Genomic DNA, 14,066 nt, shown 5'->3' on the forward strand with positions numbered 1-14,066 from the left:
GTTTGGCTTGATTCAGAATCTTTCCAGAAATGTATTACATTATTTTTAATCCCAAAACTAAAACAACATTCAATCATCAAATATATTAAATACAATTATCATTGTGACTTTGAAGCGGTAAGAGCAACATTTGCTTTAATGATTGAGCCCTGCTGTATGAGAACTTATTTTCAGTTTAATAAAGTTCAAGAGACTCTCAAAGCAAAAATATCAATGGTCTGACAACTATCTTACTATTAAAATCTACAAACTAAAGTCGGCAACAGTTTTATAATTAGATACTTTAATATATATATATATATATATATATATATATATATATATATATATATAAAAGACTTTTTAAAAGGTTTTTTTTTAATGTTGTATTTATGTGTATACCAACTAAATATATTAACTAACTAAATAAACCGTCTTTTTAGACTAATATTTACTCTGGTGTTCAATGCAAATGTATTCAGTCAGAAAGAATAGATATAATCAACCACCAGCATGGCTGTTTGGTATAAATATATAAAAATCCTTACACTTAGTATGGTATCAATGAATGTAAATCAAAGATAAATATGTTATAAAATACAGTTTGGAAAGCTATGGAGAGCACATGTTCACATTCTTATTCCCAACGTATGAGTATGAATGAAGAATCTAAAACATAAAGTTTGTGCTATAAACCAGCTCTTGAATGAGCCTGAAGCAAATCCAGTTGCATTTTTTAATAATGATCCATACATCCTTTCATAAGCTTTGAATCAATCCTGATGTACATCATGTGCACTAAATAATAATAAAAACCTAAGCAGCAGTGTAGATAGAGCATACTTGTTCCTTTATTTTGTCTTAATTCTCAAAAGTGCATATAAGATATAACAAAAGTTATTATGCAGCAAAGAGTTTTTTATGCTTTGATGTGTTTCGACTACAAAGAATCTCAAGTTGTTTTAAATAAAATACTCCAAGCATTTGTTTCGTTCATCATCCAGCTCTTGGGTTTCAATCTCAAACTTCTTCATTGCAATGAAATACTGAACGAACGGCTCGCCGAGGGCACTGCGGATCACCTGATCTTCTCCCAAGGCCTCCAGAGCATCATCAAGCTTCACGGGTATGGCATAATCCCTCTGCTGACTCGGAGCTTTGTTCAGGCCGCAATCAATGGTTAGTTTTCGTCTGATACCATCGAGTCCAGCAGCCACGGTTGCAGCCAGTACAATGTACGGGTTGGCCATGGCTGATCCCAGCTTGTTGTCAATGTGCAACTCTCTTCCACCGTGATTTTTAATGTTGAAGGAGCTGCTGTTGTCGTTGGTTCCACATGTGGCATAAAGCAGACGCTTAGGGTCTTTGATTCTTTTGGCAATGTGACTCCGACAGCCCAGACCAGGTGACATCAGGCAGCTCAGGGCAGCAGAATGGGTGAGAAGTCCAGCCAGCCATTTCCTGCCAATCTCAGACAGTTCATCTGCCCTTTCCCCACTATGGAAAAGGCTGCGTCGTCCATTAGCATCCCACAGACTGTGAGAAAGCACCCCTGCATTGTAGAGCCCATCGTCAGTGAAAAAGCTGGCAATATAGCTGTGTTTTCGAGCCATTTCTTTGATGCTGGTACGAAAGGTGAAGGCACTATCAGCAGCTGAAATCCCAAACTCTGGCCTAAGGTTGATTTCCATCTGACCAGGGCCACTTGCAGATGCAATGCTGTCTATGTCTGCTCCCATGCAGTACATGCTGTCCACCAGCTGCTGGAAGAATGGAAGGTCATGGTTGCTAAGAAGGGTTGTAGCCGGGAAGAGAAGTGTTTTTGGTCCGACGCGGTCCGGTGTGCCCAGGACACAGCATTCGTAGGTAAAGGACGAGTGTAGGGAAAAGCCCAGGCTTTGGAGCTGCCCAAGGAGTTGTTTAGCTATGAGGCGAGGCGACGTGAGGAGAGGACATCCTGTCACAGTGCAGGGGTCGCAGATGACACGTGCAGTTTGCTCAGCCCATGGCAGGACCCTGAAGGTGGAGAGGTCAGGGATCAAGAGGATGTCGCTGCTGAAGTTGGCTGCGTTGGCGTGGTCAACTTCATTGCTCTTAGGACTCAGGGTTAACTCCAGGTAGCTTCTTGGCATCGGGATGCCATACACAGCTTTCTCCTGATAATGCAATAACGTCAAATAAACTTGTTAATTAATTCTGAGACAATCAAACACAGAATCTGATACCACCACAGAAAGGCAGACAAAGTGACATCATGGAAATAGTAAGACACATAATGACATTGCTCTTGTGGTGTCAACAACCATGTGTCAAACAATGTATATATATATTTTTTAACTCCAGGTTATTTAAGTTCTACATCATCTATTGCATCTTGTGTCTTGATCTACTAAAATTATACTCGGTCTTCAAACAACATTGAGGATCCGCGTAGATGACTTAACCTGTAGTGTAGATAGAAAAAGCTTATTACATGAAAGAAACGGAGAGGGACCGTCTTGGACCTCGACACTCCGTGGAGATCAGTGGCCTCAAACCGAACAAAATTGATGTTCTCCCAAGCAATCCTTTGCTTTATCTGCTCCATGGCTGTCGAAAAACGCTGGTTTCCAGATAGCTCAACAATTGCGATTCCGTTATCTGCAAAAATATAAATCAAGACTTTAGTAAAGTGCCAATCATAAACAAAAGAGCTCTAAGAACTGGCTCTTTGAAGTGAATGACAGGGAGCCAATTTTAGTGTGGTATGTTGATATAGCGGAGGGGAGGGGCTAGACGTGTAGGCAATTAACAAATCTGAGAAGTCACTCGGAAGACAAAAGAGCCGACTCTTTTAAAGGCGGGCATACACTGTGTGATCTCGTGGGTCTATTTTTGGGATTGGGCCGAGTCTCGGCTAAATCGTGTGTATACAGTACATGGAGTCATGAGAAGCAATTTACACCTCACAACCAGCTCCAGATCAGCAATCGTATGGTTGCAAGAAAATCAAACATGTTTGAAATCCTGGTCGCCCCTCGTGAGGATATCGCACTGTTGAAGTATTGCCATGAACCGGCTTACTTCAAATGCTCACACTGCGCATGCGCAAACACCGTAGGACCGCTGTAGAATTGATAGACCGTACTGCCCACATCTGGCCAGCCAGTTCCTGGTCCATCACATCATTTCTTTTTTAAGGCTCTTTTTACTGAGATTTGCGAGAATCATCTTCTGGGCTCTTCTTCTGTTTTAATGGAGATGCTTCAGAGTTCTTCTTTTTCTAATTCGTATGTTGCATTTCCGGAAACAAGACCTTGACGTGTTGTGTATGGACATATAGTGTGAGCAGTCAGGTTGTGTCAGAGTGTCGGTCCGTATAGTGTGAGAACATGTATCATGAGCTGCACACATTCAGACTCGCACAATTTGAAATGGAGCTGAGTACAATAATTGAAAAAATCACACAGTGTATGCTCATTTTAAAAGTGCAGTCTGCAACTCTTATAAAAGTGTCATATTTGCTAAAGCTGTCACTATGTAAGGCCAGCTTTACATCAAACTAGTCCTTTGTGTGAAAAAAACAGACTCATTGAGGCCCTCCTGCTGCTCCTGCAGCATTTGGCAGATTGCCAGAATGCACCGCGACCAAGCAAAAAGAACCAATCAGAGCCAGGATTGTGTTTGATGGACTGTCTGTGTTGCTCACAGTCTTTTTTACAGTGTATGGTCTGGAGGAGTAGAAGATGGAATTAGCGACTTTTCTGCTTGAAAGGTAATTACTGCTGCTTAATTTACATTATGTTTGATTTTTAATTGTTACACTAGAACTCTGTGTGTGTATGTGACACTGTGTTGTTACTGCTGTTGCTGAGGTTTGTGCACATTGAGAGAGAGAAGCGCTGCAATAATATGCTTTTAACAGTGCATGTTATATTACTGTGATGTTGCTATCTGGCTAATGTTAGCTTGTTACTTTTTTTTTTTTTTTTAAGATTGTTTCATTGTTTTCACTTTAAAGTCTACTGGAATCTCATTTTTTATTTTTTTTATTAAGGTAAATACTTTCACAGAAACACTTCAGTGACTTATCACTTATCAGTGTTCTTTGTATATTGAGAAGACCAAAAAATAAGAAAGAAATATTGTTTTTAGTATAGACATACTTTTGAAGAATATATATTCTCACTTTGTAATATACATTATGATATTTTGACAATTTAACCACAAAAATGTATTTAATTGTGAGTGAATAAAAGAATAAATCACATAAATCCAATTGAATCAGAAACACAACCAGACCAGATAAATGCATTGTACTTGGCCTAAGCTCCAAGGCAAAATACAATACAACCCACTATTATTATTATTATTATTATTATTATTATTATTATTATTAAAGAAAATAATCCTGACTGGTAAACCAGCTTCATTGTTTGAAAATATAAGATCTGTAACCACACTCACATTCTACGAGGTGTGCTTATAGTCATGATCTGGTCATTAATTTCCCTAGAACTAATTTACTACAAAAGTCTGTCTTATTTAGATCATCTTCATGAAAAGACTAGACAAATTTATAGACGACAATAATATACTACATGAAGGACAATATGGGTTTAGAAAAGGACGTTCAACAGCAATGGCTATAATTGACACCACGGAGAATATAAGAGATGCACTAGAACAAAAACTATTTGTATTCGGAATTTTTCTGGACCTAAAAAAAACCTTTGACATAATTAATCATGATATTCTAGAAGAAAAACTTCAAAAATACGGAATCAAGCACAAAACCTTAAACTGAATTAAAAGCTATATGACAAATAGGAGACAATATGTGGATTTTGAAGAACACACATCCAAACTATACAATGTGGTGTGCCACAGGGTTCAATTTTAGGGCCAAAACTGTTCATTTTATACATAAATGACATTTTCAAAGTCTCAAATTGTCTCAAACTAACGTTGTTTGCAGACGATACAACCATCCTATGCTCAGGTAAAGACAGAGAGAGGAGGAATAATAACACGAACAATGACTGCAGATGAGAACACATCCAACACAAAAAAGGGACAAAATAAAAATAAAAAAACATAACTGTGGTGAAGAAGATAAGAATGTTCGACCAGGATGTCAAATTTACTGTGTTCAAAACAGGAGACGGATTTAGATAAGCAAACTGCTTTTTCCGTCTCCCTTTCCGGCATGCAAAAAGACAAAAAAAAAAAAAAAAAAAAAAAAAAAAGCCGGTGTGATTTCTGCTCTGTATGTCAAAGTGAATTTCTGTGATTGCAACCATGTTGGAAATGAACTGAATAAATAAAAAAAAACAAAAAAATCTCAACCATGGAATAAACTGCCTAAAAAACTAAGCAACTCAATAAATTTGCATGTATATATAAAAAACGCTCTCCACGACCCTGATTAACAGGAACAAGCGGGTCTGACATTGGATGGATGGATATAAAAAACACTAAAAATCCCTGTTGTACATGTGAGATCGAGACATGTATTGTTCTATTACTGTTTTTATTAGTAGGGGGCCAAGCCCACGGGGCCAGGGAGCCGCTTAGGACCAGCGGTGCTAGGAACCCTATTGTAATCGTAAGGATTTTTATAATTATGTTTCCCCCGGTAAAAGTGGTGCTGCAGGCTAAACCGTGCAAGGTAGGGCGATGCCCTTTGGGGGGTGGGTCTAGACCTTGGACGCAAAAACTCACATATGTCCCCGAGCAGGTGGCGCTATAACCAAGGTCAAAGTGTTTTGTCCTATAACTCCCACATCGTTAGTTGCACATTCAAAAACTTTATATCCACAGATTCCTTGAATAGCACTGAATCACCTGGGCTAGGCCACGCCCATTGCTGCCTAACTTTTCTTGGAGCAAAATTGCAAAAACTGAAAAACCTACTTTTTCAAACTCCTCCTTGGGGTTTTGTCCAATCAGCGTGAAACTTGGCACGTAGAGTCTTCAGTTGGACTTGATTTAAAGTTATCAAAATAATTTTGTTCGGGCAAAATAAGCGCAAATTATTAACAAGTAAAGTTTTCTAGCTAGCTATGAAAACGCAAACTGGTGCATATCTCGGTCAAAATAAATGCTAACAACACCAAATCTGAGATCCTTGGTTGGCATGTGACTATGGGGGTACGTGGCAAATTTGAATAATGTGGGCCACTAGGTGGCGCTATAATTACAAACACATTTTGGCCTCTAACTTTCACATTTTAATTCACATCTTCAAAAACTTCATATCCCATAGTTCCCTATATAGAGTCGCATCTTCTGACATAGGCCACGCCCACTCCCGCGGCTAATTGTTTTTTGTAAGTCATTACATATCAAAAACCTACTTTTTCAAATTACTCCTTGGGGTTTTGTCTAATCAGCATGAAACTTGGCACGTAGAGTCTTCAGTTGGACCTGATCTAAAGTTATGAAAATATTTTTGTTTATGGCAAAATAAGCATGAATAATTAACGAGTACATTTTTCTAGCTAGCTATAAAAATGCATAACTGTTGCATATCTCGGTCAAAATAAATGCTAACAACACCAAATCTGAGATTTTTGGTTGGCATGTGACTGTAAGGGTATAAGCAAAATTTTAATAATTTCTGCCCCTAGGGGGCACTGCAAATATGGGAAATGTATATCTCATAAATGGCAAGACCGATTTTTACCAAATTTGGTGGGTATGACCTTGGGTCGCTCCTGGGGCCGTATCTCGAAGTTAATTGCAATTGGTCAAAGTGGGTGTGGCTTATTACAACATAACATATAAATAAACAAACCTTTATATCAGCTGAAGTATTATGTTAAGGACTGTGAAATTTACAGGGTACATATATAAGAGTTCACAGATCACCCATATTAAAATGCATTTTTGTCTGTAAATTTCACATTTTAAATCACATCTCCCAAAACTTCATATCCATCTGTTCACAGCAAATGGCACTGCAAATGGCACATTGGCTTGTGCCCTGATGGCATGTGCTCCGCGAAACCTGGGTGCCGAGTCGTGTGGGAAGGCTTGGCCCCCTTTCATAACTGCTTGCAGTTCTCATTGTATTTGTAATTGTATGTAATTGTATTTTATTCTGTTTTTGCTGTTGTATATTTATTGTAAATATTTTGTTGCTTTTAATTAGGGACCCCAGAAAGACTAGCAACCACTATGGTGGATGCTAATAGGGATCCTGATAATCAATAAACCTTGTTTATCTGGTGATCAATATAGGCCTATATTAAATTTGCTACTGTGAGCTACTGCTACTATTTGTTTGATGAGAAAGAAAACTGTGAAGTGTTGGTGATTGATTTGTTTGTACACACTGAGTATTTGACTACGTAAGGTAAAAAAACCCAAGTATTCATAAACATGGACAGACTTGTTCATTGTTGAACTTGTCATTCGCTCACCTGAATGAAGAGCTCCACAGTCTCTCCAGGATGAACCGCTGGCATATGATGGTGTCCTGGCTCTTTGCTGCCTATTTGTGTTAGCATTAGACATGAGAGAGCTAGATGAATCCATGGGAGAGGGCAGCTCAATGGGTGTGCTCTCCCTAGGTGGGCCTCCTCTTCCGGAAGCCTCAGAGGGAGGTTTGAAGGTGCTGAAAGCTCTGTGAGGGTTTCCATCATCATTCCGACCACTGGGCCTTCTACTACCATCACTGCCACCATGAAGGACCATGTAGGCTCTTCCTGGTCTGTCCTCATCACGCCCTCGAGTGCTGAGAAAAGAAGTCTCTCTGAGGACTGACTTTAGCTCTTCCATGGTCTGCCTGGGGACTCCCACCTCACCACAGGGGGACCTGTTCTGACACTGAACATGTGTCTCCCATTCCACCTCACTGTTGTCCATCCTGGAATAATCTTCTGGGTGTCTGAGTAACTGAGGGCTAACAGAGGTAAATACAGAGGTGTCGGTGGAGTAATGATTGATGGATGGACCTCCTCTTCTTCTGTTCTGCTCCACAATGAGGGCATTCCTTCCTGTCACCGTCACTCCTTTCTTCTTTCCAAGGCTCATCCCTTGGCCATCAGTTTGGTCTTCATTCCGTCTTGAATCCTCCTAGAAAACAACAACAGCTCTTTGCTATGGAAGGTAAGAGATGCTTAACTGTCCATGACTGATACCAAATAAAACTCACTTTACATAAAAAAAGATATCAAATGTATTCAGAAATGCTAAGTACAGCTATGTATTGTAATTTCTGATTTACCCATTAAACACAGCTTTAAAAAATACAATATGTTGATGGGACATTTGTTACCTTTAAACCTTCACAGTCATTCATTTCTTCACACCTAATTGTGAGCTGGGCCTCGAATGAAAGCAAAGCTACCCTCCTGCAATATTTTTTTTATAGACAGTACATACAATAGTGACAGAATAGAAACTTCTGTTTTGCTGCTCAACACCCCCCCGGAGTGGGACTGGAAGTGGGCCGGTCTGTCCGCTGATAGATCCTGTAGCACCGCTGCTGTAAGCTCATTGGCTGCTCAACAGTGATGGGTGATTCAGCGTGTCTTTTGTGTTTCCTGTGCTGAGAGAAACCACAGTGCTCAGCAGCTCTGATGCTGTGTCTAGAAAGATAAAGAAGAAAAATACTTTATTCCAGAGAGATAAAACCAATAAAGACTACACAATGGCTGCACTGGCTGAGCCTCATAAACCTGCTGTGATTTACTGTATATTTCTGAGAGAAGGAATTAAGTTTACAGTCAACATCAGAACAAAAGACAGGATCGTTACAGTTCTTGTTCATATTTTTTGGCATGAATCATTAGAACAAAAGAAACATCATGGACACGAAGACTTAGATTGTTTTGGTCAAGGTTACACATGAACTATTAACTTTACACCAGATGTTAACACCCGTGATCACCTGGTCTTCTCGACTGCCATAATAAATTATGATAAAAGGTTAAATTCTCCACCTTAATTAAAGTACAGCAGGTATTTAGATAGGCTTCTCTAGATCTCTTTTAGCTCCCAAGGGCTTTGTCTGAAGTCCAACATTATTCTGCATAATTGCTTTGACTTTGTCTTGTCATCAACAGACGCTGAGTCTCTTCTCTTGATACAATGGTGACACACAGCTCTGCATTGGCAATGACACACCTCCAGAGATGGCAATAATACCCAGATTCCTTACTTGAGTAGAAATAAAATACCTATGTAAAAAAAAAATGACTTGAATAAAACTAAAAAATACTGATTCAAATATCTACTCAAGTTAAAATAAAAAAAATATCTGAAATGTATTCAAAAGTACTTTTAAAAGTCAAAAGTATTTCTGTTGCACGATTTACTGGCTACAAAGCTATTAAACACAGGATCATTTATATGGAATCTGCTTTAGCAATAATGTTTGAACAAACACGACCTGTCTCGTATCCAAATGTACTTCACTATATAGTCATTTAGGCATTTGTATTGTACACTTAAGGTTAACACATCACATTTCTGACCATTGTGTGCAGCCCTGGTTATGACAAAAGGCTCTTAACCAGGGGTGCACACAACTATTTTGATCTGGTTCTCAAGGAGGACCAGAGGTTGTTTCTTGGTGGAACTCATTTTTTAATGTCTGAGTCATGGGTCAGATACTTTTTCTGATAAAATAAAAACATCTGACTTCATGAAATGAAAAAGAAAAAAACCCACAAGTTTCACTAGAACATTACTGCTGTTAACAGTACTGGTTACCTTTTTTGATCATTTTAACAGGAGCAGAACTTACCTAAAATCATTTCCCCAGACAATGTTTGTATCCCAAGAACAAGAATAATGTCTGTACTGTAAAATGTTAGGTACTCAAATGAGCACCAACACACTTGGATGTGGTGCTCATTTTAATATGTTCAGCGCTTCATGTCTTTCTCTGGTGTCATCTGTTTACTACTAACAGCACTGTGCAGCTCTAAAGTGTTATTTGTTTTAGCCACTAGCTTAGTAGCGGTGTACACCGCTGAGAGATGTTTCATTAGATTAGAATAATTTAGAACACTTGACATGTATTTTTTTCTTTTTACAGCAGCAGGTTGAAGTAGTGATTGTTCTTACATGCTGTAAACACCAGTTTTAAATCAACAGAGTGCTCCAGGCTCCATATTTATACTTCTTGTCCTCTCACTGTCAGCACAAGCTTGTTAGCAATGCCCACTTACCTGAACTCTGTCACTACATCATTACTTGTATGTCTGTGTAAGCCCTCCCCCTCCCCTTACTTTCAGCTTCTGTCTGATCCTGGCTGTGTGAGCCGCTGGGTCAAAACAGTTGACGCATATTGGTGTTGCGGCGCCAAAAAATAAAAAAATTTGGCTTATAGTTTATATATACAAAGTAATGAGCCTTTCTGGGATATGTAAGGAGTAGAATGTACCGATATTTATGTTGAAAATGTAACTGAGTAAAAGTAAAAAGTCGACAGAGAAATAAATACTTCAAAGTACTACAAAGTACCTGAAAAATCTACTTAGGTAGGTAACGAAGTATTTGTAGTTTGTTACCATCTCTGCACACCTCTATCACCTCATTTTGCAAAACAGCATGGATGTATCTAAATGTTCTTATTCTGCATTTGATTGCACCCGGAAAGATCCGGGTCGTCAATTTTGACCTCTGAGGTAGATGCTATTCATTCAGTAAGCTCGGAAGACATGACTGACCACAACAAGCTGATGTTTATTTTTATATGTTTTGAGGAGAAAAAATGCCTGCTGGGGAAATATATTAGCTCCTTGGGGGTAAGAGAGAGAAACGTCATACACTTCAAGTAAGACTTGAATGCACCAGCGGGGGGGAATCCTGCATGCTTCATTGAACCATAGACTGTAGAGATTGCATCAAACTATACGAGTATCATTACTTACGCAGAGCAACGCTCAAATGAACAGAGTGGGGATGGAAATACTTCGACAGAGTTAATCTGAACTTTTAGTAACATATTTCAAATTGGACAGCACATAAAAGTAAAAGTTGAGGAGAAAGTGATTAGGGTTAGGGGTTAGTCGGGGTCCCGAGCTCAAGGGCCGTTATTGCACTTTTCCGATTTGTTCTGTTGGATTTGTCACGGCAAATTTGTGGTTGACCTCATTTGGAGACATGATTTATTGCTCTGGTTGAATGATGGAGTCCAGGCGAGGCATTGATGATTTTATAAAAAAGGTTTGTTATAAAATTAAATAAAAAAAGGAGTAAAAAAGAAGCTTCCATCCTGAAAGAATGAAAGGCAAAAGGCTCGTGGCAGAGCAAAAAGGCAAGACCCACTAACTAACAGTTTCACAGCTTAAGCTTTTATACAGATAACAGAAAAAGTTCCACCCTGAGGTGAGGAGAAGGAGGGAGTCAGATGCTCAACAGTGGAAACATTTGAGGATGATGAAGACGTGTATATTATGAGGAAGATTGGGCGCCACTCTTATCTATCCTTGATAGTGTGTGCGTTCGTGTATATCTGCATGTGAGTTTGAGTTTTGGCCCTCAGCAGAGACTCTGTGTTGCACTGAGTACAATACGATCTGTACTGTTTAATCTAACATGATTCAGCTGTTCAAAAGTGCAAAGAGTAATGGAGTCATCATGTATTAAAACATGACAAATTGTACACATAAACATACATTTGACGATATGATGATGAATATAAAACTTGCCATAACAGATTTATCCGGGTTCCGAGTGCAATCGCATGCAGCATTAATAGTTTAAAAGCCCATACTCTTCAGTACTCCATACCAGGTTTTTCTAACTAATCCAGACAACAGATCCTATTGTCTCTAACGGTTATCACCTTTGCTGTCACTAATTTGACATTAAACCACCACATTAAAAAGTTAAAAACACATCACATCCAGATTTCTGACCCTTCATTGTCCTACCATATCACATTTATGCTCAACTGTATTCACTGACATATCCTGAGAATGCGTCGCAGATCTTTAATCACAGGCAGCATCAGCGACAGGACAGAATCCTACAGCCTTATTAGAAGAAACGACAAAAACCTAATCTTGTGTATAATTTCAAATAATGACATATACATATATGTATTTCAATTAAAATTAGGGATAGGGCTATGTGTTGGCATTTGATAAATAGACAAAGAAAAGAAAAGTTGGTCCACTTTTGTAAAGATAGGTTCAAATTTTGTCTGCTGGGATTTTAACATTGTACGGATCTTTGATTAAAGCCCTCCGAAAAGGCTTGCCAGGCAGCACACAATTTTATAACGTCTTTGTTTTTATTTACACATAATTGACCACAGGTCAAAAACCTGAAACAGAATAAATGCATCATCACAACACACTCATCAAATACACTAGGCATAAACAAAAAAAACGTATCAATTCTGTAATATCACCTTAAATATGACAAAGCAGCTCAAAATAAACATGTAACTACATTTCCTAGAATGCTTAGCATTCAGTGAGCATGCGTACAGCAGCTCTTTACTGCTACTGATAGCCACACATCAGTCTGCACTTGTAAACCACAACATTTTGCTTTAGCAGTTTCAATATACCATCGGGCTGTGTGCTCCTGATGACGGTCCAAAGTATGACAGTCAAACTAAGTCACTTTTTAGTAACCAGTGCAGTACCCATAGTCCTACGGTTAGACTCTGATGTCTAATGGCATGTTCACAACAAACGCTTCAAAAGCATCAGGTGTACATACACAATATATGGTGCTCCTGTGCGGCGCGTTTTGAAGCTTTACGCACAGTCGATGCTGCGCATTTTGAGATTTCAAGCTTTTGATGTGCGCCCGGCGCCTTCAACGCGGCCGATGCTAGAGTTGGGATTGTTGAACTTTTGGGGCATATTGCGGCGCGTCGACTAATCAGGAGCTTTCCCCAACCGTTACGAATTCAGAATAATGAGAAAAAAAACACGAACCGGAGACAGATGGATAGGCGCTCTTCTGCTGGAATAGAGCGTGTAGTTGGAATTCGTGTCCTGGTAGGAGATGTGAGTGCCGATGCGGGTCAGCAGGTCGTCAAACTGGAAAGCCAAGCCACTCTCTCGATAATGTAGAGCCGATGAACGGGAGCCGGAGACGGCGTGTTAAGCAAGGAACTCCAAACTTTATTCTCCATTCAACCACACTTCCCTATAGCCCTCTAATCACAGTGCACACACTAAGTCACACCAAAATACTTCTGACTGGAAACATCGCCTTCTCAACACAATAATGTTCCCCACCACTTCACAGTCACTGGGTTAATTATGAACGTAAATGATCGCTACAATATCATCCATTGTATGAACACCACCGGCAACAGAGAAGCCCCTCCCCAAAAGGCGTTCTCTTCCCAACTTGTTTTTGACGCTGGTGACAAGTGTCTGATTCAATGAGCACAAGCATCCGACTTGGGGCATGCGTGAGGCACGATTTTGACGTCGGAAACACATTTGGTGTGAACGCGGCAATAGAGCTTTTAGAACATAGTGACATCATCACTGCTTTTTAGTTGCCATGACTATAATAATAATAATGCATTGAATTTAATATAGCAAAGGGCTTTACAGAATTAAGGCATTATTCTTTCACTTCACAACTAGTGGTGGTAAGCTACTATTGTAGCCACAGCTGCCCTGGGGCAGACTGATGGAAGCGAGGCTGCCATATTGCGCCATTGGTCCCTCCAACCACCACAAACTCTCACTCACACACTACATTTATTGTATACTTGACTACCTGACAACTGAGCTGTTCTAACTTACCCTGAGTTACCAAGACTATCTGTCAACATGAGTTATTTCCATTTTAATTCCGATTAATAATTATTAATAAGATTAATAATTGTTTAGATCTGGTAATTTTATTAAGTGGCCTCAAACCTAACACCTCCCACTTGGCAGACTGATCGAAGATCCACGGAGGCCACAATAAGTAAACAGTCACTTAAACCTCTCAATGGGATTTCAAACTTAACGTCCAACCTGTACAGGCGTTTACAATGTAACCAAAGTGCCTTCAAACAAAAGTCCTTTGCGGTCATTGTACACCACAAGTACAGAGCTTACTAAGGACGTCAGCCCCACCACCTTTCCTCCTACTGAGTGTAGGTTTGCCCTTGAATCACTCAG

At 39.4% G+C, this 14,066-nt stretch overlaps 1 protein-coding gene across 1 annotated transcript; it reads right to left on the minus strand.

Annotated features, from left to right (window-relative positions):
- Positions 1-941: 941 nt before the first annotated feature.
- Positions 942-7,832, minus strand: lgsn (lengsin, lens protein with glutamine synthetase domain). Its single transcript, XM_028451053.1, has 3 exons — positions 7,386-7,832; positions 2,453-2,619; positions 942-2,135 (listed from the first exon to the last, which is right to left on the minus strand). The coding sequence occupies exons 1-3, from the start codon at positions 7,828-7,830 to the stop codon at positions 942-944; spliced, it is 1,806 nt and encodes a 601-aa protein (XP_028306854.1). The 5' UTR covers positions 7,831-7,832.
- Positions 7,833-14,066: the final 6,234 nt, after the last annotated feature.

This window comes from Gouania willdenowi, chromosome 1, assembly GCF_900634775.1.
Source record: "Gouania willdenowi chromosome 1, fGouWil2.1, whole genome shotgun sequence".
Classification (NCBI taxonomy): Eukaryota; Metazoa; Chordata; class Actinopteri; order Blenniiformes; family Gobiesocidae; genus Gouania; species Gouania willdenowi.